Source organism: Bombus terrestris, chromosome 10, assembly GCF_910591885.1.
Source record: "Bombus terrestris chromosome 10, iyBomTerr1.2, whole genome shotgun sequence".
Classification (NCBI taxonomy): Eukaryota; Metazoa; Arthropoda; class Insecta; order Hymenoptera; family Apidae; genus Bombus; species Bombus terrestris.
In genome coordinates this window covers 4,936,523-4,958,482 of record NC_063278.1, presented here as the reverse complement: position 1 = coordinate 4,958,482, position 21,960 = coordinate 4,936,523, and the positions used below count along the sequence as shown (strand labels likewise).

General features: G+C 34.3%; 3 protein-coding genes across 12 annotated transcripts in view; 2 read left to right on the top strand and 1 right to left on the bottom strand.

Annotated features, from left to right (window-relative positions):
• Window positions 1-66: 66 nt before the first annotated feature.
• LOC100646067 (serine/arginine repetitive matrix protein 1) lies at window positions 67-4,046 on the bottom strand. 5 transcript variants are annotated; one of them, XM_048409168.1, is made up of 6 exons: window positions 2,879-4,038; window positions 2,526-2,713; window positions 1,121-1,881; window positions 834-985; window positions 312-723; window positions 67-234 (listed from the first exon to the last, which is right to left on the bottom strand). In XM_048409168.1, the coding sequence occupies exons 3-5, from the start codon at window positions 1,877-1,879 to the stop codon at window positions 318-320; spliced, it is 1,317 nt and encodes a 438-aa protein (XP_048265125.1). In that variant the 5' UTR covers window positions 1,880-1,881; window positions 2,526-2,713; window positions 2,879-4,038; the 3' UTR covers window positions 67-234; window positions 312-317. The 5 variants fall into 5 exon arrangements, with proteins under 5 accessions (XP_048265125.1, XP_003398352.1, XP_012168065.1 ...); XM_003398304.4 differs by having other exon boundaries at window positions 67-723; window positions 3,906-4,046; XM_012312675.3 differs by having other exon boundaries at window positions 67-723.
• Window positions 4,047-4,254: 208 nt separating this feature from the next.
• Window positions 4,255-6,358, top strand: LOC100646304 (probable tRNA N6-adenosine threonylcarbamoyltransferase). The gene is made up of 4 exons (XM_003398306.4): window positions 4,255-4,506; window positions 5,111-5,552; window positions 5,635-5,813; window positions 5,890-6,358. The coding sequence occupies exons 1-4, from the start codon at window positions 4,392-4,394 to the stop codon at window positions 6,159-6,161; spliced, it is 1,008 nt and encodes a 335-aa protein (XP_003398354.1). The 5' UTR covers window positions 4,255-4,391; the 3' UTR covers window positions 6,162-6,358.
• Window positions 6,359-6,719: 361 nt separating this feature from the next.
• The window catches only part of LOC100646670 (potassium voltage-gated channel protein Shab), a 70,576-nt gene continuing 55,335 nt past the window's right edge, over window positions 6,720-21,960 (top strand). For 4 of the 6 annotated variants that reach the window (XM_048409165.1, XM_048409164.1, XM_048409163.1 and 1 more), the window contains exons 1-3: window positions 6,721-6,848; window positions 7,080-7,276; window positions 18,428-19,792. In XM_048409165.1, the coding sequence (XP_048265122.1) occupies window positions 18,704-19,792 (1,089 nt within the window). In that variant the 5' untranslated portion in view covers window positions 6,721-6,848; window positions 7,080-7,276; window positions 18,428-18,703. Of the gene's footprint in view, window positions 6,849-7,079; window positions 7,277-18,427; window positions 19,793-21,960 lie in introns of all 6 variants that reach the window. The other 2 variants (XM_048409162.1, XM_048409166.1) reach the window with 1 other exon arrangement.

Genomic DNA, 21,960 nt, shown 5'->3' with positions numbered 1-21,960 from the left:
CTTATTTCTAAATATCTCGATAGATATAAAGCATTACATATAAAGTAATCAAATGAAAAGCAAATATCTTGTAAATTAATTTTTACTTGATAAATCGATGAAAATGAGGTTTTTACAGCACAGTCATTTTATTATAATATATTTATATTTATATATACGTCTTAACAGCGTATGTTTTCTATATGAATGCATGTATGCCTGTATAGAGCGTTTACACACTTTTTGCACTCCTTTCTAAGGACAACAAATATTACAGTATACATTATTAACGATAATGTCTATGAATCAAGAATGATTTGTAATGGGCTTACGCAATTTCAATGAGCTGTATTATTACGTCTTCCGCGTCTCTTTCGAGTTCCACCAGAAGGACGATTTGAAGAGGTCCATTGTTCATAAAAACGTTCTGCTTCTAACCATTCTTGATATTTGTACCACCATTCTTCCCACTTTATGTAGTCATCTAAAGTAAGATCTCGTAGATATCCTCTTGCTTTATAATAATCATATCTAACACGAACATCATCCCAACATTCTAGACCTCTTGGACCTTGTGCTAAAAGTGATTCAGGATAATGTCCTGGTGGTGGGGAATCGTATCCTAGTCTTGCAATTCTTTCTTCACCCTCTATTACAACTTTCATCGCGTTTTCTCCATCTTTTGTGATGCGCATATTTTCCATGTCCCTACGATCGACACTCCATTGTGCCATTTTACCAAATCTAAGAAAAAGGAACAGTTTTGTGTTATTATAAGATCTTTTTCGAATATATGTATTGTGTTGTTAAACTGATGTTTTAAATTTTACAACATATTGATAATTAAATCATACCGTTCTGATAATGTCATTTTAGGTGGACCCACATGTGATGTTGTGGAAGAACTATCACTGTCTTCACTAGGTGAGGACTCAGGAGGTGGCCTAATCATTTGAGTTGTTCCATGACTTGAATGAGTTTTTTCTACCTTTACAGGTTTACGCATCTGTACAAGTTTCATAGTTATATATTGAAATATAAGAGAGATATATAAATAAACGAAAAAGATTAAAAAAGTAGACAGAAGTATATTAATTTAAAATCAGAACTCATAATTAGTTATGAACAATGTATGTTTTACCAATGGAATGGGATCTGGAACTCTTGGATCTTCTGGGATTCTAGTGTGATGTTTTTCTTTACGCCGGACCTTGGTTTCTTTTTCTTTAATTGTCTTATAGTCCTTTTGATGACGTGGTGGAGGCTGTGGTGTGGGCGGAGGTGTACGTGGACGTGGTAAAGGAGGTGATCTTGGTCTAGTACGAGCTGGTATTACTCGTGAACTTGATGGTACTATTTCTTTTGGATGTGCTCGAGCTCGAACTGGTGTGAGTGATCTTGAACGTGAAGGAGAGGGTTGAGCGATACGTCGCCTTTCCTTTGGTGAGCAGACACTGCATGATCGATCAGAACAAGTACTTCCTGTGCTTGGACTGCGTGTAGGTCGTCCTCTGGTATGTGATCTATCGCGAGGTGACCGTGGACTTCTAGTTCGAGGACTACGTGGTCTTGGTATATGGGGACTTCGAGGTCTGGGACTTCTTGGACTTCGAGGATGTCCTCTACTAGGTTCTCCACTTGCTGTGCCACCGACATATAATTCCTTATATCCACTGTGTCTCCATCTATTTGGATCGCGTTCCTCTACTTCCAAAAGCTTTTTATTCCAATAACTTGACTGAGATTCACGAGCTTTCCGCATTACGCTATCTAATTCTCTCCGTTTTCCAGAATTTTCGCCGTGTGGTCTGGGTTGTGATACATTGGTATCCATCCGTAACTTACTAGAACTGCTACCACTACCGCTACCTCCTCTTCGCCTATCATAGTCTCGTGACATTCCTAAACCAAAATATATTACATTTGACACTTGTAATTACTCCAGATGTAAACAACTATCATTTTTACAATTACTTTAAGTACAGTTATTTATACAGGGTGATTCATAAATTCATATCGATATTTCAAAGGTAATTCCCATGTACTTTAGTTTGAAAGTTATAAATGATTACAGAAAATATTTAAAGTGTCTGTCTCATGCCTCAACATATGTTATTGCATGCCTTAATGTTGTCTGTATATACAGCTGAAGTATATTTTGTTGTTTGTAAAGTTTACAAATAATTTTTAATTTTCTGTTTCTAGAAAACATTAATGAACTAAGGAAAATAAAATATTGACTGTCTGAAAATTCTATCTGATTCATACTGATTAATATTGTTTATAAGATGTAGGTAATATCAAGGCATGTCTTACCTATGTATGCAGTACTGCTAAAGGATACATTAATGCGTATTAAGTCATGAGGCTAACAAATTGAACATTTTTTTAATCAACCATAATTTGAAAACTAAGGATATAGGACATATGTTCATATGAGGTTTTTTATTTATTGTAATGTGTAGATCCATCTCCTGAAGTACTGGCATGTATTTATGAACCCTCTGCATATTTCATGAATTTTCTATTCTTAAATAGACACATACCTGATAGAAATGTTAGAATAAAAGATATAGGAAGAGCGAAAAGTTGGTGATCCAAACTCCTGCGAGAGCAGTCAACACGTTAATTTTCAATACATGATAGAATGCCCATAAAGATGATAATACGTTGGACTAATTCGCCATGAGATCGCTAGAAGAACCAGTATCATTCGTCCTTTGGGTCGACTGGCCTATGTAAAAAATTCTATACGTCACAAATGGGTATCATCTGGAGTGATGAAGCAGTGGAAAAGTTAGTATATATTCCCGATCAAAAGCGTATATTTTCTCTGAGAATAAAAATTTCGCGAAAAATCCATATGTGGTACTGGACATCACCCGTCGCGAGACCTTACCATCGCCACTTTCTGCATGTCCAGAATTGTAGTACGCTTCGATCCACGATCCATAAATGTTGGTCGCGTGGACTTTTCAATGAGTCGAACCAAATTCAGAGATCGCCCTCGAAAGGCGTCGCGCGCGCGTATCAAGTCGATCGTGTCCAGGTATTTTCGTGTTTTATTAACCGGACCGAACCGCGAATAGGGTATGAAGTTTATCTCGGGCATTACCCGGGTAATGCCATACCGGACGGCACTCACGTAGCCGATTACGATACACGATAAGATTACTCGCGTCAATCGTTACACCGATGGTACACACAGGTGAGAAAATACAATGAACGCCGCGGGTAGGGCTTTTTCGCCCGTTTCTTGACATCGTAAAAGATGTCATCCGCGGAACGTGTCACCTTCTCGGTACGCATCGGAGGATATCTTGTCGCGTCCGATTCGTAGCCACACCGAAACGCGGTAGCACGGAATTTGTGGCTCGAGTAACGGGTACGTCAAGGTCACGTAAAGGCCCGACTGCGCGATTTCGCGACCGGCGAAACTGTATTTTTCGCGACACCATTTCAGATATTACCCGGGTAACACCTTACTGGTGTCGTAACGGAGAACTCAAGAAGATACCTCAAGTATTGGCTTGAGGAGATAAAAAGAAAAGAAAGAGAGTGTCCGAAACCGGTATATACGCGTATAGCCTCCTTCGCTCCTTTCTTTCGTTAAAAGCGAAGGTCGGCTCTTCTCGCTTTTTCCATTTGCTGGTACACACCTTTGCACTATGTGTATATATACATATATATATATATATATATTTGTTTTAACGTAGCTTCACAAAACTCTTACTCGACAGTATTAAAATAGATCTCTAACTTTTTTTGGTAGCGTTGTCTGCTATTTCGTACCGAAGCGTCAGTGGCATTCATTCGTTCGCACCCGATGGTCACTTTGAAAATCAATTGCCCACCCAGTGAGCGCTACCCGAGGAATTTCACGACATTCACCGGGCTCAAGAACCATTCGAGATAACGACACTCACTTTTCTCACCGCGGCAAATTGCAAACTTGCATTTTCTGGCACGAGAATCGGTGAATCACTTCCGCGTGACGTTTTACGAATGAAGATTGTTTAAAGGAGATTTTCCTTCTAGAGACGCACCAAATGCAAGAAGATGCATTCCAAACGAGATAAGTAACAGATGTCGCTGCAGGAATACGGTTAATCGTAAATTCCTCTCGTTACTTATAAATGACTTTTTACTTTTACATTTATGTGTATTCATTCTTTTGGAAGTTTGTGTCGAATAAATATTATATATTTTTTATTTTCATCAGAATATATTTTATTACTTTCAACATGCAACAGATGTAAATAAATAAACGTCGAGAAAAGTCAAATGAATATGATTCTACTGCGCATGTTGTCTATGCTTTCTATTGGATAATTAATTTACCCATGTGCCAATGGTTTTATACGCCGTAAATTTGTATAGTATCTTTTTGAATTAAACGTATAAATATAAAAATGACAATTGCAATTGGATTTGAAGGTAGTGCAAATAAGTTAGGCATCGGAATTATTCGAGACCAAGATGTTTTATCAAATGTACGGCATACGTATATTACACCACCGGGCGAAGGTAAACTTAACCTTTCATATGATTACTTTTGATGATATACAATGGCTCACGAAAGTATTCCAACATTTATCACAAAAAGTTTTTATGAATATATTATGTGTATTATACGAAATTTTTTGAAATTTTGTTAACACTGTAATGATACACTACTATCGCGATTATAATAGCAAAATTAGAAATGTAAATGTACATAGAAGTTACAAGATATTTATTACAAACATAACAGTTAAGACGTAATATATAACACAAATAATAGTCTTAAACATACAATTAATGCTAAAGATGTTGTGACTCACTAATATATAAAATAATTGATTGCTCAAATACCTTCACCATTTTTATAAACAGTATGCTTCTAATAAATATCTTGTAACTTTTGTATACATTTTTAGATCCGTCTTAAATACCAAGTATGATAATGTTAGTGTTAATAAAATTCCAAAATGTTTTGTATAATATGAGCATAGAAAGTTTCTAAGTGTGTTTAAATACTTACATAATGTACTGTACATAATTCAACAACATACAAAAGTGAGTGACATTTATTATTTGTTATTATTTAAAATGTTATACATAAAAAGTTTTTAAAGTTTGTTTTGAAAAGGATTCCTACCTCGTGAAACTGCACTACATCATAGAGAGCATATCCTCAAGGTTTTACAAAAGGCATTGGATGAAGCTAAAATAACATTAAAAGATGTGGATGTAGTATGTTATACAAAAGGGCCAGGAATGGGTGCACCGTTAACAGTTGCTGCATTAGTAGCTAGAACTGTTGCTCAGATATATGATAAACCAATGGTTGCAGTAAATCATTGTATTGGTCATATAGAAATGGGGCGATTGATCACAGGAAGTATAAATCCAACTGTTTTATATGTTTCTGGTGGAAATACACAGATTATTGCATATTCTCGACAGAGATATCGTATTTTTGGTGAAACAATAGATATTGCTGTTGGAAACTGTTTAGATCGTTTTGCAAGATTATTAAAGCTCTCAAATGATCCTAGTCCTGGTTATAATATAGAACAGTTAGCAAAGAAGTAAGTTGTTTTATTAAAGTATGGTTTATTTTTTTATGTATTAATTTCATTTATTATACATAATATAATATTATATACATAGAGGGACAAAATTAGCTCCATTACCTTATGTAGTAAAAGGGATGGATGTGTCTTTCTCAGGAATTTTAAGTTACATTGAAGAACATCTTCCCAGTTGGCTTGACTCGAAAGAATTTACTCCAGAAGATTTATGTTTTTCTTTACAAGAAACAGTATTTGCTATGCTTATTGAAATTACTGGTATTGTTATTGCTTGCGATACAAGTACAAAATTGTATAAAATGGAACAGAGATTATATATTTAATAATATTATAGAGAGAGCAATGGCCCATGTAAAATCATTAGAAGTATTAATTGTTGGTGGTGTAGGATGTAATGAAAGGTTGCAAGAGATGATGAAAGTGATGTGTGAGGAAAGAAATGCAGTACTTCATGCCACAGATGAACGCTTTTGTATAGACAATGGTGTAATGATCGCTGTGGCTGGATTACTTCAATATAAAAGCCAAGGGCATACTCCATGGATAGAAACAACTTGTGTACAACGATATAGAACAGATGATGTATATGTTTCCTGGAGAGAATAACTTAATTTTATATACACTTTCTTTCTTTGACTTTGTTTAGCTATTATCTGAAATATTTACTATTACTGTTGTTATAAAATAGGAACCAAAAATATATATTGTATACAGTAATAATTCAACATTTTTATTACCATTTTGTATCATACATATGTAGTATGTAATAAACGTTAAAATAAATGTTATGATATAGAAGTAGACCTAGAACGTAGATGAGTCTGGTTGCCTTTTATTATTAGATATATTTAATTTTGAAATTGCACTGTCTACTGCTTCTTTATCACAGAACTTCTATTAATATTATTATACCTTCACGTTATTTTAATCAGCTATCTAATTCAATAAGTCGATCAACTTTATTAACAAAATTTGTTATTTATCGATTCAAATGTACCGCGTAATTGTTCTCAGCTTGATAAATTTCTTGCGCGCGCATATACCTGCGCATGCACAAACATTATACGGGTTCAAAATTGATATCGAGCTATCGTTGTGAAAAGAGAAAAGCGAGCGTCATAGATGGAGGTCAAATTTTCATGACACGCGCGATAGACAGGGTAGCGTACGATATTCGTCGACGCAGGCGCGCGTCTGGCTGTAGTCCAAACAATATCTCCGTCGGTAGTAGTAGCAGTTATAATATTAGTAGAATTCGTATCGTCATCATTACCGGATACACGATCCAACGCTGTTAGTAGTTATGAACGTTAAGTTTCGTTTTGCTTAATCTCCATTTCTATGAAAGCTATTTTGCCAATTTTCTTTCGATATTTTTATTATTTAATAGAAAGATCCTACAATAAAGTTTTTATTCTAGAATCGTTTTTTATGAATATGAAACGGATAGAAACGCAAAATTTCTTTTTTTTTTCATTGTATCTGAGCGCGGCTATGTCACATTAACCATTTCCTAATCGATAGACGCGCGAACATCGATTGCAGCGCTTAGTGTGGAACAAGTGGCAGTACGATACCGTCGTCACTACTCGTCACTGCTCGTCACTGTTCGTCACTACTCGTCACGGTGCATTATTCGTCTGCTCACGGCAAGATGTGTTACTATACCACGGTGCGCAATGTGTCTTTCCGGACGAATGGTGCCCGTGTTTAAAACAGAGGTGAGTCGCAAAAATTAGTGTACTTCTGGTTTCGTTTCTACTACCACTCCACGTCTATTTCCGTATAGGAGCTACTTCGTTATAGAATCGTACCGGTACACGTCAAATACTGTCCCCGAAATACAGACCCAGATAACTTGAATTTCTCAGCTGCTCGTCCTTGAATCTCACGAAAATCATTTGCTTCCACACTGTTTTATTATTGCTCCATTGATCTCGATTGTGTCGTGTCATATCATCACGGATACACAGCATATATCGTTACTATCCGTGCAATTTGACAGTGATTTCGAATCAGATTTTTGTGTCATTAAATCCAGTTGAAAAATTGTCACATAGAATTCGTTAGCAGAATCACGTAGAATCAAAGTCTGGATGCGGAGAATATTATATGTAGCATGGAAGCAAGCCATTGTTACAAAAACCAGAAAAGAAACATAAGACAGAAACCAGTAAGAAATATCTTGTCGCAGAACGTATAGAAAACAAAAGAAGTATTGACTGTAATATACATTCTTTATATTATATGCTGTAAACAATTCCATTTCAACGATCACAAAAAAATGATGTGAAACAAGCATGACTACTGCATAATCAGATAGTTATAGTCATATTTTTGCAACAATTTTGCATATCATATCCAGCACACAATTTGGTTATATTTTATATCAGATTTATATAATTTTTGATTTTCACATTGATACGAATACTACAATTATGACAGTTGACAACACGGTACGTAGCAAGTAATTACTTTTCTTTGACCTATATAATGGAATAAAGAAACCGTGCGACATTTTCAATGTGCTTGCAATGTATCGATAGGTGTAGGTTGTAAATAGTCGTTCTTTACTACTGTCCGGTAACGCTTACCATTCATCTTCACTACTGTTATCCGTGATAACCTGAACACACGATACTTTATCAAGATTTTTTGAAATTAATCGCGACTACATTTCGCGCATAAGCTTGCCTTTGTGTGTCTTTTTTTATTGCGCTATGAATTTGAATCGCTAGCGACGTTATTAAAAGCAAAGAATTCGAAATTGGCGTATCTTACGACACTTCGCGAATATTTTTGCTAGCCATACAACATCATATTGACGCGTAGCCAAGATCCAGGCCGTGCATCCAAACAATACGCGGACATGTATTTAAATAATACGGCCCCGAATTATGTATTCGGTTGCTGGCTGTGATCAACGTCTTACATAAATATTTTTCGAAGGAAAATCAGGGTTATTTACAACAGAAATAAGAGGGGGGAAATGAAAGAAGAAATGAACGTGTACGTCGACGTTACATCGATGGCTTGCTGCACGAGTACTTTATCTCCATTTTTGAAACTTGAGTTTTTACATGTGACAAATAATTCTTGATTGTTTCTTCGCGTTGTATAAAAATCACATTTATATCTATTTCATAGATTTATTAAAAATAATATTTTTGTCTAATATATTTAATGTATATAGGGATATTTTCAAGAAGCATGATCCATCTGTATCAATTTGCAACTAATTTTATAACAGCATCGATTAAGATAAGTACAATGCAAAAAGTATCTATTTAATTATAAAGTATCATTGGGTTTTCAAAACTGTTTCTCTCATAAACGCTAAAAGAGGACATAGAATATTTCTGCAGTATGCTACGGATACGTATGTGTATAGGAGCCAAATAACGGCGAGAAATAATAATTTAATCGATAAGAGGAACATTGAGCATAACGAGCTCTCGAAGTAAACCAGGGATGTAAGAGGGAGACTGGGTCTGGAATTATGCCACGAATAAATGCCGTGACGTGACATTTAAAGTTGTTCTTTGTAGAGCATCACATGGATAAGAAATCGATTCGTTCGATTCCATACGGAAATCCAATCTTCTGCCAATTTTTTTCATGTTCCACGACGATGCGCAATACATAGTTTTGTTGCGATAATAAACAACTGCGAAGAGCAAAGTTTTGAAACGCTTCGTACTGTTCGAACAGAAGAGAAGTTATCCTGAAAATCGCTACATAACCTGTGACGCTGTAACCGTATTAAATTAGACGTTCTACGTATAACGATACTTAATTTGCATTAGAACAGAACGTCCTAGTCTAGGAGATTTAAAGACGTTCAGACGATCGTTCAGAGATCGGAGTATTTCGTTTCGCGCAGTTGTTTCCGCCCACATGGATCGATCTGCGTAAAGTAGATACTGGAGTGTACTCCGAAAAAGCTTTTAGAGTATAGCCAACAAACAATTGCTATGGAATTGTAACAGCATGTTGTTTACCCGTGCGTTTAGTTTTTCCAAAGATCGTATTATACGCTGTTGCTCATACAGTTATGCTGATCCATAAAAGTATGTAAACACTTGTCGCAGAAATCTTTTACGATCATCTTACCTGTGTTATAGAAAAGCTTTTGGTATTTTTCATTGACTATTTCACTATTGTGATTATGTGTCGGCAAAATCTGAAACCAACTTGAGAATGTTACGTACGAGGATCATAGGACGAAACATTATAAATTCTTGTTGAGATTTTTGATTTTAATTGTCGCCACGACCAAAGAAAAGTATTTTAGTAGAAGATAATTAAGAATGGAAAGAATTTGTTAGGTTCAAAGATACGATTGATGAGGTTTTCGGAAAGGCAGAGGTATAAACTGTTAAGGCAAACAATATTTTGATATTTTATTTCAATATCTCCATTATTTTAATATTATGGCAAACGATACTTTTAAAGGGTGCGAAATAGATGTTTATCCGCAGAATCAAATAACAGTAACATGTTACGTTAACAATGTACTGAATTTGAAAAGTGCCTCCCTGCAAACATTGGAAAATGTGAGTAATAATCATGTGCTTTCTTTGTACTCCTTCTATAAAGAACATAATTGATGTTTTTCTCATTGTCCTGTTCGAAAATTATTTGGCTTATTAAAAACTGATAAAGTCTTCGAATGAGATCTTGTTATTGAGATAATAAAAAAGATCACAAAATATTAATTAATATTTTAAATTAAATTAATGCTTTTGAGCAAAATACTAATAATTCTTGAGTTACATACTTTTCAAGAGATAACAACAGATTTGAATTAAGAAATGTCAAGTCTTTTCATATTATTTATATTTATAAAAATAAAATATTTTTATTTGGTAGATAGTCTAAGATTTTTTCACAGTAGATACATATTCTATGTGCTTTAGAATTTTGGAACTGTCTTTCTTTTTTTCTATCTCATTATTTTGATATTTCAAAACCAACTGCATCTCAACTTTAAAGCAATGTAATCATTAGTATATCTGAATAATGTGGATCTTAAAGAAGCAAAACCATCAGCGTTAGGTTGATCTTAATTCTAGATTGTTAACATTGGGTTATTAACGATTTATCATTAGACTGCGAATGTTTACGCAAATTTATATTTTTATAAATACAATTAAAGAAATAGAACCTAAGCAAAAATTTATTTCATCTATTAAATCATGTATCAAGTATTGTACTTTATGTATGTTATAGATTTTTACATATCTGGCGGGTTTTGTAGATTCTTGCACCTTTAAATTTTACATAAATGCACAAATATCCGTGGTAATTACTTCTGATACTAAAATTTTACATGCGATCATTTTGAATATTCATTATTTATCGTTCCATTATTCCGATACTAGGTATTGATTGATGTATAATGTTTTTCGTATCTTTGTTGAAACATCGTGCTCAGTAAAATTTCGTAAATTGTATTTACCATGGCTCACGAAACTATTCGAACACCCCTTAGAAACTTTTCATGCGTATATACTTTTATATAAATTTTGTGTGCTTTTATACACATATACTGTAGAAAATATTTCGAGATCGCGTTAGTACTGTAACAAAACATGACTGTTATGATTATATTGCTAAAATTTAAGATGGATCTGAAAATGTATGTACAAGTTGCAATATATTTATTGGAAACATACACTTCGCAAACATCACCAAGATATTCGAACAGTCAATTGTTCACTATATTAATAGGCCAGAATATATATAATGAGACCATCTTTAGCATTAATTCTATGTTTAAAATTATTCACATTGTATGCTAATTTTTCACAACGTATAAGTTTGCAATAAATGTCGTGTAACTTCTATATAGATTTTTGGATTGCTTCCAAATTTTACTATTATAATCGCAATAGTCGCGTCTCATTATAGTGCTAACTGAAAGGTCAACAAGTTCCGTATAGCGCACATAATACATTCATAAAAATGTTCTACGCTAAATGTTCGAGTACTTTCGTGAATCATTGTATATTTTTAAAAACTTAGGATGCGAATGTATATAAAGTCTAATTCGCGTGCAACGTGATAAAACTAAGCTAGATTTCAAATTCGTAATTATTTAAAATTATTACTTCTTTGTAATTTGATATTGGTTTACTACTCGGGATACACGCAACCGGCTAAGCTATATTTCTGAAACGATAGAACGTGGAAAAGAATTTCATTAAGTAGAATCAGACTGTTCCGAATGATGTATGCCTTTAATGTATATAGAATTTTGAACGATTCATTACTTATACCTCTATAATATGTACGCCCAATGCATTAATTTTCTATTTGGAAATAACACGATTCCGTGATGCGATACGTGTAAAAAATGTGACAAATTTTCTGCTGCTACATCATATTTTAATATTATAAGTATATACTGTTAAGAGTACAACATATATAATATTAAGAATATAACAAACTCTTTTCTGAAAAAGATAATTTCCATAGATTTAATCAGACATTACGACTGTTAAAATTCTTAAAATAAACTAATCGTTTCCAGAAGATTATGTAACTAAACTTATGATTTGAACCGAGTTGTAAATATTATGGCAATTGACGCAATTATAAACAATTAATCAAAATGAAGAAAGAAAGCGTCGAACATAATTCAGCCGAAACGATATTTCACGATCATATTCATCTAAAGTATGAAAAGAGAACATTAAAAAAATCATAGGTGTACAGTTAAAATAATTGCTAATGATCGTGACGAGATCTCGTGAGATAGTTGGAAATTTCCTAGCTTCTAGTGTTAAGCGTGTTTGTGACGATGTTGGATCATCGTAGAAGTAGGAACCAATTTTCTTCCTTTTCCTCTTTTTCACTCTTGTCTTGCTTTTCTTCTTCGCTACTTGTTCCTTTGCTTATAGGAGTATAGTGGAGTCATTTATTTCTCGACAGTGAGTTATACAGATGTGTTTACTTTGCGTACGTTTACTTCGCATCTACCAATGGACTTAAGGTGTACAGGAGAGAAAATTCGAGTAGGTGATTTCTGGTAGGATTGTAAATTAGTCACGAACGAGATCTGTATTTCTGTTACAATAATTTCCGTTCATATGACGAACGCTGCCAAGGTAATTAATATATTTAGTGTTCAATGAAATAATAGGATGTGCCTATAACAATTAACAGATTTTTAACGAATTTCGAGTAAGATTGTTATTTTCGTTAGAAACATTTTTGTTTATGCGATGATTGCAATCGATGTAACTTACGCGTTACGATATTCAATAGAACAGAACGATTATGATAATTAAATACGTAATGATTCAATGAATCTAGGGTAAAACTCTTATTGATTTGTAATTGTAAATTTTTTGTAAGATAATTAATTGCTATAAAAATAATTTGTATGCTAGAGTATTTAATTGAAAGCGTCTGTTTTGTTTACTTTGGAACAGTATCATTTTCACTATTTTTTACGAAAAATATAATATGTTTCTACTATGTAAGATATTATTGTGTTAGAAATATAATTCAAGGTTAAATGCGATGTGATCGTACTATTTCGTGACTGAACCAGCTTCATAGAACGTACATATAATGCCATTTCTTATCATAGATCCAATATGATTTTTTTTAATACTACTATTTTATCTTAGATACACAAACTTCTGAAGTTTTATTGTAGAATTAAATGTCCGTGTTGTTTCGTTTCTTTAACTTTATTTCAGAGAAATTTTATTGGAATTTTTTATAATCAGCACAAGAAAGTGCCAACCAGTCTCGAACATAGTCTATTTATGATAAAGATAAAAAAGAAAATAAATCAAAGTAAGCAATCAATACATTTAATCTATTATTGTCATTTTAAAAATAAATATTCTATATAAAGTTCGAATAAATCATTTTTGTGTAATTAACGCCTTCGAGCAAAAGAATAAATATGTAATATAGAATATTAAATACCGTATTTTGCATAATGTTCGAGTTATAAATAGTAAATCCAGATCATTTTACGACGTAGCGTTATTTGTTTTCAGAATTATTCTCATTCCAGTTACATTTGAACAATGCGTATCGGCTTATGTATATGACAGAGTTTGTGCATCCGATGAAGTTGACACAATGGAATAAAGAATTATTTGAAAAATATTTATTAAAGTATAGAACGAAATAAAGATTTATCTCATTTGAAAATCATTTTCTTGTCCAAGTAAATTGAGTTCAAACAACTAAAAAGGTCAAATAAGAGGATACATTATTCAAATGATCAAATATTTTATATTTCATCTCAATATTTGATATTGTCAAGTTAAATATTTTATTCAAACAAAGTCTACACCGTATATGTAAAATGTTTCATATTTCCTATTCCCGTAATCCCATAATGCGCGTAAAACGAATTTCTTAGAATACACAAAAATATGTATTTTCTAAAATATATCAGAAAGATATATCTCTTTTTTCAACTATGTTCTGGATAAATGATATTGCGGTTAAATGAATACTGTGTAACGTATCTGAGAGATGATTAATAAAACGTAGCTCTTAATGAGAAGACATAATTAAAAAAATGCAGATGCTGCAGCTAAATAGATTGTTAGATAATATATTATTTAATTGTATACCTTTCAAGAAATGAGTTCATCGAACATTACTCACAATTAGCCTCGTTCTTTTTAGCGAAAAGACACTAGAAATAGCTTTTTGTAACAAAACTGCTTTTCTCAAATGCAGTAAAAATAGTTGAAGATGAGTTCATATAAATAGCTTATCTCGATATTAGAATAGATGAATTCTTGTCGCAACTGATTGCTTCGGTTTATAAAAGCATCTGTATAATGCTTTCGCATTAAATTTGTTAATAATGAAAGAATCGAATAATGAAATCAAATAGTCTTTGGATTTTGGAAATAAAAATATTTTTGAGAATACTGGAAGTTGAATAAACTCGTGCGAGCGAGACTGTTACCAAACGCACAGTTGTTTGGAGTTGTTTGTCCTTGTTTGTACAATATATACACATAGTAAATGTAGTAGATACACTGACCTTCGTAATATTCCTTTATCGTTCATAAGGTGTTTTGGTTGATTTATAATAACATTATTTGTATATTACCAGAGTACAAATTAATAATATGAATTAACAATTTGACGACTACAAGCAATATTATTTCAGGAAACATTAATTCAAATCAAAAGATAAAACTCTATTTATATCAAAAAATTAACAAAAAGAAATCTAGTAAACCAAGGCATAATTATTTCGAAATAACTATGCGTCAAATAAGATGATAATAATCATTTTTGACATATTTTATTTTATAGATCTCATAGATCTATTGGTCATTTTAACGAATAAAGAAATTTCGCATGTTTTTATCTATAATTTTACAATTGAAATAGATTTTTATACAATGGAAAATAAGGAAGTGCAAAGACTTTGTCGTATATGTGTATATATAGCTTTGTAAATGAAATAAATGTTCACATAGCCAAAAAGAAACACGTGCAAAGATCTTTTCATCTATACTTTTGTAATCGAAGTACACTCTCACGCAATGAAAAACAGGCAAATACAAAGATTATTTCTCTGTCTCACTTTCAATTTTATAATTGAAATACAATCCTACACAGTCAAAAATAAGCTAAGCGCCTGGGTACTTTTGACCGATACTGTATGTATAAAACTCTTACGTAAACTGCACACGATGTATAGACGTTGTTTCATCTCTACACGAGGTATTGCCTTGTAACAAAAGCATTGCGTGAAAATCCAAAGCGTTCCTACCTTCTTATCGTGCATGGTTAATAGCTGTTTATTGTGCTTCCGTAGCATTTCGTCAAAATAATCGCTCTCGTTACATACTGATCTAGACTTCGCACGAAACCACGTGCACGATTGAATCAGGACTATCGAGACAGGTGCTTTTCGCCGTGAATCTAGGTCAGAGTGTATTAACCTCGTATATAAATAGTACTACCAGCAGTACATGGTGTTTCGGGCAAACAGTTTTTAGGTTTCTTTCCGAAAGCCACCTTTCCTCTAGTATTTTGTTTTTTCGTCTTTCTGCTCATTTCTCTTCGTTCCTCTTTTCCGATCAGCCGGGTTTCTACGTTTCGCTGCGAACGCGCACGGCAATAAAGAAAGGTTCTGCCACACGTACGAAAATAGTAACGCAGACGATGATATCAGATTTGAAATTTGGCCTCATTAGAGGCGATGTGCACTTGTTTCTGTCGTCCGAAACGATCGTTTGTACGCGTGTTAACTTATTAAGGGATAATCTTACCTTTTGCGACGCAACATTCCATTCGTAATCGTTTCTCGACTAATTCGTGTTAGTAAATTCAGTTCGTTTCTTGATATTGCGATTATCAGTCTGTGAATGATCACGCAAACGCGAATTTTTCTTTCTTTCGTTCCACTTAAGCAGAGTCTTCATAATGCATAGATAATGCATATTTAATGTACACGGTATATATATATTATATGCAGTAAATAACTTGTAACTTTCATATACGTGTTTAGATTGCTTCCACACTTTATCAGTATAAATCAATAACGGTGTTCAAAAAGTTTCACGTAACACACATGATACTTTACGAACAAATTTTTTATGAGAAATGTTCAAATACGTTCCCGAGTCACTGTATAAGTATTTATAAGCAGGGAAAAAGTTGATTTTGTTGTAACAAATTGACGGTGTTACTGCAATATTGAATATATAGATTATCTATAATTAAACTACATCTTTTGCAAGAAGAGGAACGAAACGTAGATAGAAATTTCTATCAAGAGATGATAAAAGTGTTTTTTTATTTTGTACTTTCCTCATAATGCCTTGCACATTTAAATGTAAGAAAATACGCAGGACTGTTTGTGATACATATTTATCTCATCCAATTGATCTCATTTGTCAGGTTTAATATGCAATAAGTTTAAACCGTGTATCTACAGCTTGGAGTTGTTCCTTCCACGTGAGATGTAGTAGTTTGTGCTTCGGGTTAAAATATTTCAGTTCAAGTTTATCGCATTGTTACATGTAACGTGAATTGTATTGTGAACAAGGAGCAAGCGTACGAAAAGTTTCCTTAAAGTTTCAAGATGGATATTTCTCAAAGACACAAGGTATTATATTTTATGTGCAATTTTTCGATACACCAAGTGTCGAAATACTTATACATCTAATACAGCAAATACAGTCGGAAACAAAAATAAGTGGATAGTTAATGGAAGCAGAGAAAAGACTGAGATTTAATACTAGTGTTATATACGTAATTATTACGGTATATTATTATATACATAATGTTATATACGTAAATTTTATTTATTACGTATCCTCTAATTACATAGATTATTTAGTAAACGATTGAAATTAATATCTACATTTTGGTGTGAACAAGTCGTATTTAACAAAATTTCACTGATAATTGTTTGCACTGTCTGTCCACTTATCTTTGTCCCCTACCGTATGCTACATAAATGTAAGACATGTAATATGTATATTGTTACGCATGTTTTTACGCTTAAACATACAGGACATATGTATTACATTATTGCCTGACTCTTAGTGGGTTAAGTAGCACTTGTATATTGTGGTTCTCGTATGGCAATGAAATTTTGTCCCAAACACGGTGTCGAACAAGGTACCAAACGTTGTAATAAGATAGAAAATAACGTGGATGACTTATTTTCGTGTCAGCTGAGAACAGGCAGGCAGCCGAGTATCAGAAACGTTAAGAAGGGATGGGGAACTGCGATTCGAGGAATGTTGGAAATAGCTCCTATTATTCGGTTACATTTCGTAATATCTATACATAAGCATATACCAATCACAATACCGTGTATCGTATAAAATTATACAAAATAGAAGGTGATTTTACAAAATGGATCAAGTAAATCGTATACGAGAATTTTACATTAACATGCTCTGTCACTTATCACACCATACCGCGATCTTCCTTCGTATTCAGCCTATTCGCCACATTTGTAAAATAACTATAATATAAACTATAACTGGATAATATTCTTGTAATAAGCTTACCTCAGAAACAAAATAGTATAAAGTAGACGGAAAAAAAATTAATTAAATACAATATATCAAATTATATATCAAAATTAGAAATAAAACACAAGGATAATTATACATCTATTAGCGACACGTATGATTTTTAAATGATTTTAGAGATGCAATGTTTATATTGTACTTTTATTGTCACGTAACGTTGATATCTTGAAAAATCATTTTTTTTAATGCGACATACTTATTACGGATTTTTCGTCAAGTAAATACAGTCGTAAGAGGAATCTAAAACGAATTGTGACTATTCTTATCGTTGTGATTCATCCTATACTGTATACTATGTATATACACTATGCATGTTCTATGAAATACTGTAGTTGAAACGTACTAATACTAGGATGAGTTACATTGTCTTCTTATCCGTTCCATTTGGAACATTACAGTGGTTCACAAAAATATTCAAATGCTTCGGAAATTTTTATAAATATATTACACAGACTATTTATTTGCCGAATCGATTAACGTCGTGAAGCAAAAAGTGGAAAAAATTGTAGAAATTGTACAAGATAAATATTAATCACACAACACGCGAAATAAGTTGGTACTAAAATTTCAAAAATTTCAAAAAGTGGTGCTGGCCAACTTGGCCCGTGAACGGCTCATATGTATTACACGAAAGCTTTCGAAATTTCGTCGGCATTGTAAAATAAAGCGCAGCAAACAGCAACTTTTTTTTAATACCGTACTTGAATTCTATTTATCCAGTACCGTTTATAAAAACATAAATTTGCATAGATATCCGCCGTCCAATCATATCATAGCTCATCGCCAAATGAATTCAAAATTCCGAATTTTTCTGTACAGATTATGACGTGGCGCGGTTTAACCGAGCCAACGGAAGGGCACAGACGTAGGTACGGATGAAGCACAAGAAGGGTAACCTGGACGAGGAGGAGGAGGAAGAAGACGAAGAAGGAGAAGGAGAGGAAGAAGACGAAATCGAAGACGACGAGAAGCAGGAACAGCAAGAATACAAACGGGACAAAGGAGGAAGAAGAAGAAGAGGTTCGCGTGGAAAGAGAAGCGAGAGATCGTTACGTTTAGCCGGCGTGTCGGTGTGATCATCGGCTGGTACATTTGATGCTAAGTGAAAAGAGGTTAGAAGACGTCTTAACACTGGCGGACGGGGAACGTAATGGAAGCGCCGTGGTCACGGGCCCGGTGCTATCGTCGTCGTCGTCGTGCACGGTGCCCTACATCGGCACCGACCAGGGTTTCGTGTTCGAGGGTGGCGGCACGACGACGTTGCAGCGGGCTGGTGCAGCCGGTGCGTCGATCGCTAGCTGCACCGGTAGCGGAGGAGGAGCCCTTGGAGGAGTCGGTATCGTTGGGTCAGTAGGAAGCGGTGGAATAAACGCGGTAGTAGGGTCAGGGGTTAGCATGGGCGGAGGAGTGACGGGAGGAGGGATTGCTGTTGTCGGAGGAGGAAAAACTGGTGGAGGAGGAGGTGGTGGAATGAACAAGGAGGTTCGGTATGCTCCGTTTTCGTCATCCGTAGGACCGACCGGTTCGGTGGCGCCGGTCAACCTGCCACCGCCGCCTCTACCGCCGCCTCCGCCACCGCCGTCGCCGCCGCCGCCGCCACCGCCGCCGCCCCTGCCGCTGCAGATGCAGCAGCAGCGTGCCTACTCGAGGTCGATGACGTCCCTACCGCCTGAGCCGTTTATGATCATGAGGTCGAAGGCCCTTAACCGACGGGTCTCGATCAACGTCGGTGGGGTTAAACACGAGGTACTATGGCGTACCCTCGAGAGGTTGCCTCACACGCGTCTAGGCCGGCTGAAGGATTGCAACACCCACGAGGCGATTACCGAACTTTGCGATGATTATTCCCTTATTGACAACGAGTATTTCTTCGATCGCCATCCCAAGTCCTTTAGTTCCATCTTAAATTTCTATCGTACTGGCAAGCTGCATCTCGTCGATGAGATGTGCGTACTGGCGTTCAGTGACGATCTCGAGTATTGGGGCGTCGACGAGCTCTATCTCGAGAGTTGTTGCCAACACAAGTACCACCAGAGGAAGGAGCACGTGCACGAGGAGATGAGGAAAGAGGCAGAGTCGCTAAGGCAAAGGGAAGAGGAAGAATTCGGTGAAGGACAGTGCGCGCAGTATCAGAAGTGTCTGTGGGATCTATTGGAGAAACCGACCACGTCCATCGCTGCAAGGGTGAGTGATATTGTTAATGGTCAAAAAAGTATTCTTGTACATTAGTATGAGCCTTATTGCCGTTATTAAATGATAAATCGGATCGATAATCGTACGTGTATCGGGTTAAGGAAGTTTCCGGAATGAATCGCCGGAGAAAAATTGGGAAGGTATTCCAAGATCGAATTCTGAGAAGAAGAATCTTGAACTTGAGCCAAAATTTTGTCGTAATAACAATATGTCGTTTAGCATTGATGGGCTGCCATATTCGAGGATGGTCCTTTGTAATCTTGTCCTAGATTCTTTTACGGATTCGTTCTATGAATCTAATTTTAATAGGACATTCAAAATTTTCCACTTCTCTTTCTGCATTTCATTGGAAGCTTGCAGCAAGAGTTAATTAGATCAATTTTTCACCGCGTGTACTGGGGATAAATTGAACAAATATTCAGATTCAGTGGTGTTTTCTTCTTTTCAGTTTATCGATTATCGTTATAGTTTTAAACGATTTATCGATCTTTTTTTTTCGTTATTGCAAGATATCTAATAGAATGATACTATATTCCTTTCAGTTGTTTGCGCAAAATAAAAATTGCCAAACAGTTTGAGCAATTAAATCGATTTTTATTTCGATTAACATTGGAAAATCGATTAATTTGTTATGATACTTTATTATGTGAGAATAGTCTTACATTTTGTTCACTAATTTACTTACACTGTCTCCACGTTTACAGTTTGTGCTGGAGCCATAATTTGAAGAAAGGTATTATTAAGTTGATAGTAGAGCATCGATTCGATGTAGCTCTCATATAGACGAAAGAGTAGTGAGAACATTTGCGACGTATGTGATTTTGTACCCGATATCGCTGTAGAGAATTACAATTAAAATAGTAAATCAACAGATCGGATTTGGATTCTGGCTCTAGCTATAATGATATAATGACTGACTATGGTTGTTCCGTTTGACTTCTTGCAGAAACAGAGTCCCGATTTTGAGTCACCGATTTTTTGCAACTCTTAGATATGTAGTTAGCTTCTTCCACGTCATATAGTGACAGATATTCAAAAGTTTTTGACTTATTTATTTTTGAATTTCTCGTAGTTGTCGTAGCATTATGAAAACGGTCATAGTTTGTTCTATGATAGGCAAACTATAACTAAATATAATTTTCTCAATCATACTTTTCTTCATTTTTTGTGATTGGTGCTAATAGTAATTAAAAAAATTAATTTCATGATATAAAATATATTATAAGCAATTTAGGTAAATTTCAGAATATAAAACACTATCGTAATTTTCATTTTTTTAATACAACGTTATCAATTACCTCGAGAAACGAAGAAAATACTTCTTCGAAATATTATAGAGTTAATGAATAATTAACTAATATACTTATTTTTTTCATAACTGTCTTACACCAATGAATGAATTTAATGCTCGGCAACTGTATCGCTGTGTATGATGAACGGGAAAATATGGTACGGAGCGGAAAACTTTTGAATATCATGACTTGTAAAAAGGAAGATGCCTAATACGTATTCTAAAAGTTGTATAAAAATGGACGACTGGAAGTTACGGACTTTTCCTTCTTAGTCCTTTCGACGATACGTTAAACGTAGTACGAATGAAAACAACTAATGATCACTTTGTAAATCATTTCTCCTCTTCTATAAAATTATCAATAAACATCAGCTAATAGAAATAGAAATCTTTGCATGTTGTGTACTTCATTAACAATAATTTCATGCCGTTTCAAGCTGTACACAGTACACTTGTATATATTTACAGATTACTGATAAATCTTTATCGCTAACTATTAGTTAATCGATTTCACTTGCTAATATACTAATATGAAAAATTGGAAAATCGATTTTGCTTTTCCCTAGCAAAGCCAGATCGAAATCACGCGCGTTGATCGAGCATTATCATTACTCATTAATTACCAGGTATCGATTAGACGAACCTTCCCATGTCGATATACTATAATTATGCTATCTATATTAATAACGTTTTATGTGATTGCAGTAAAGTGTATGTGTATGTATATATGTGTATATATAATACATATGTACATAGAAATGTATATACACACATATGTATACGTACATAAGTCGTAGACATACGTATATAAGGTTGAAATGTAAAATAGAACAGAGTTTTAATTAATATCCAATATAGAGGAGATTAA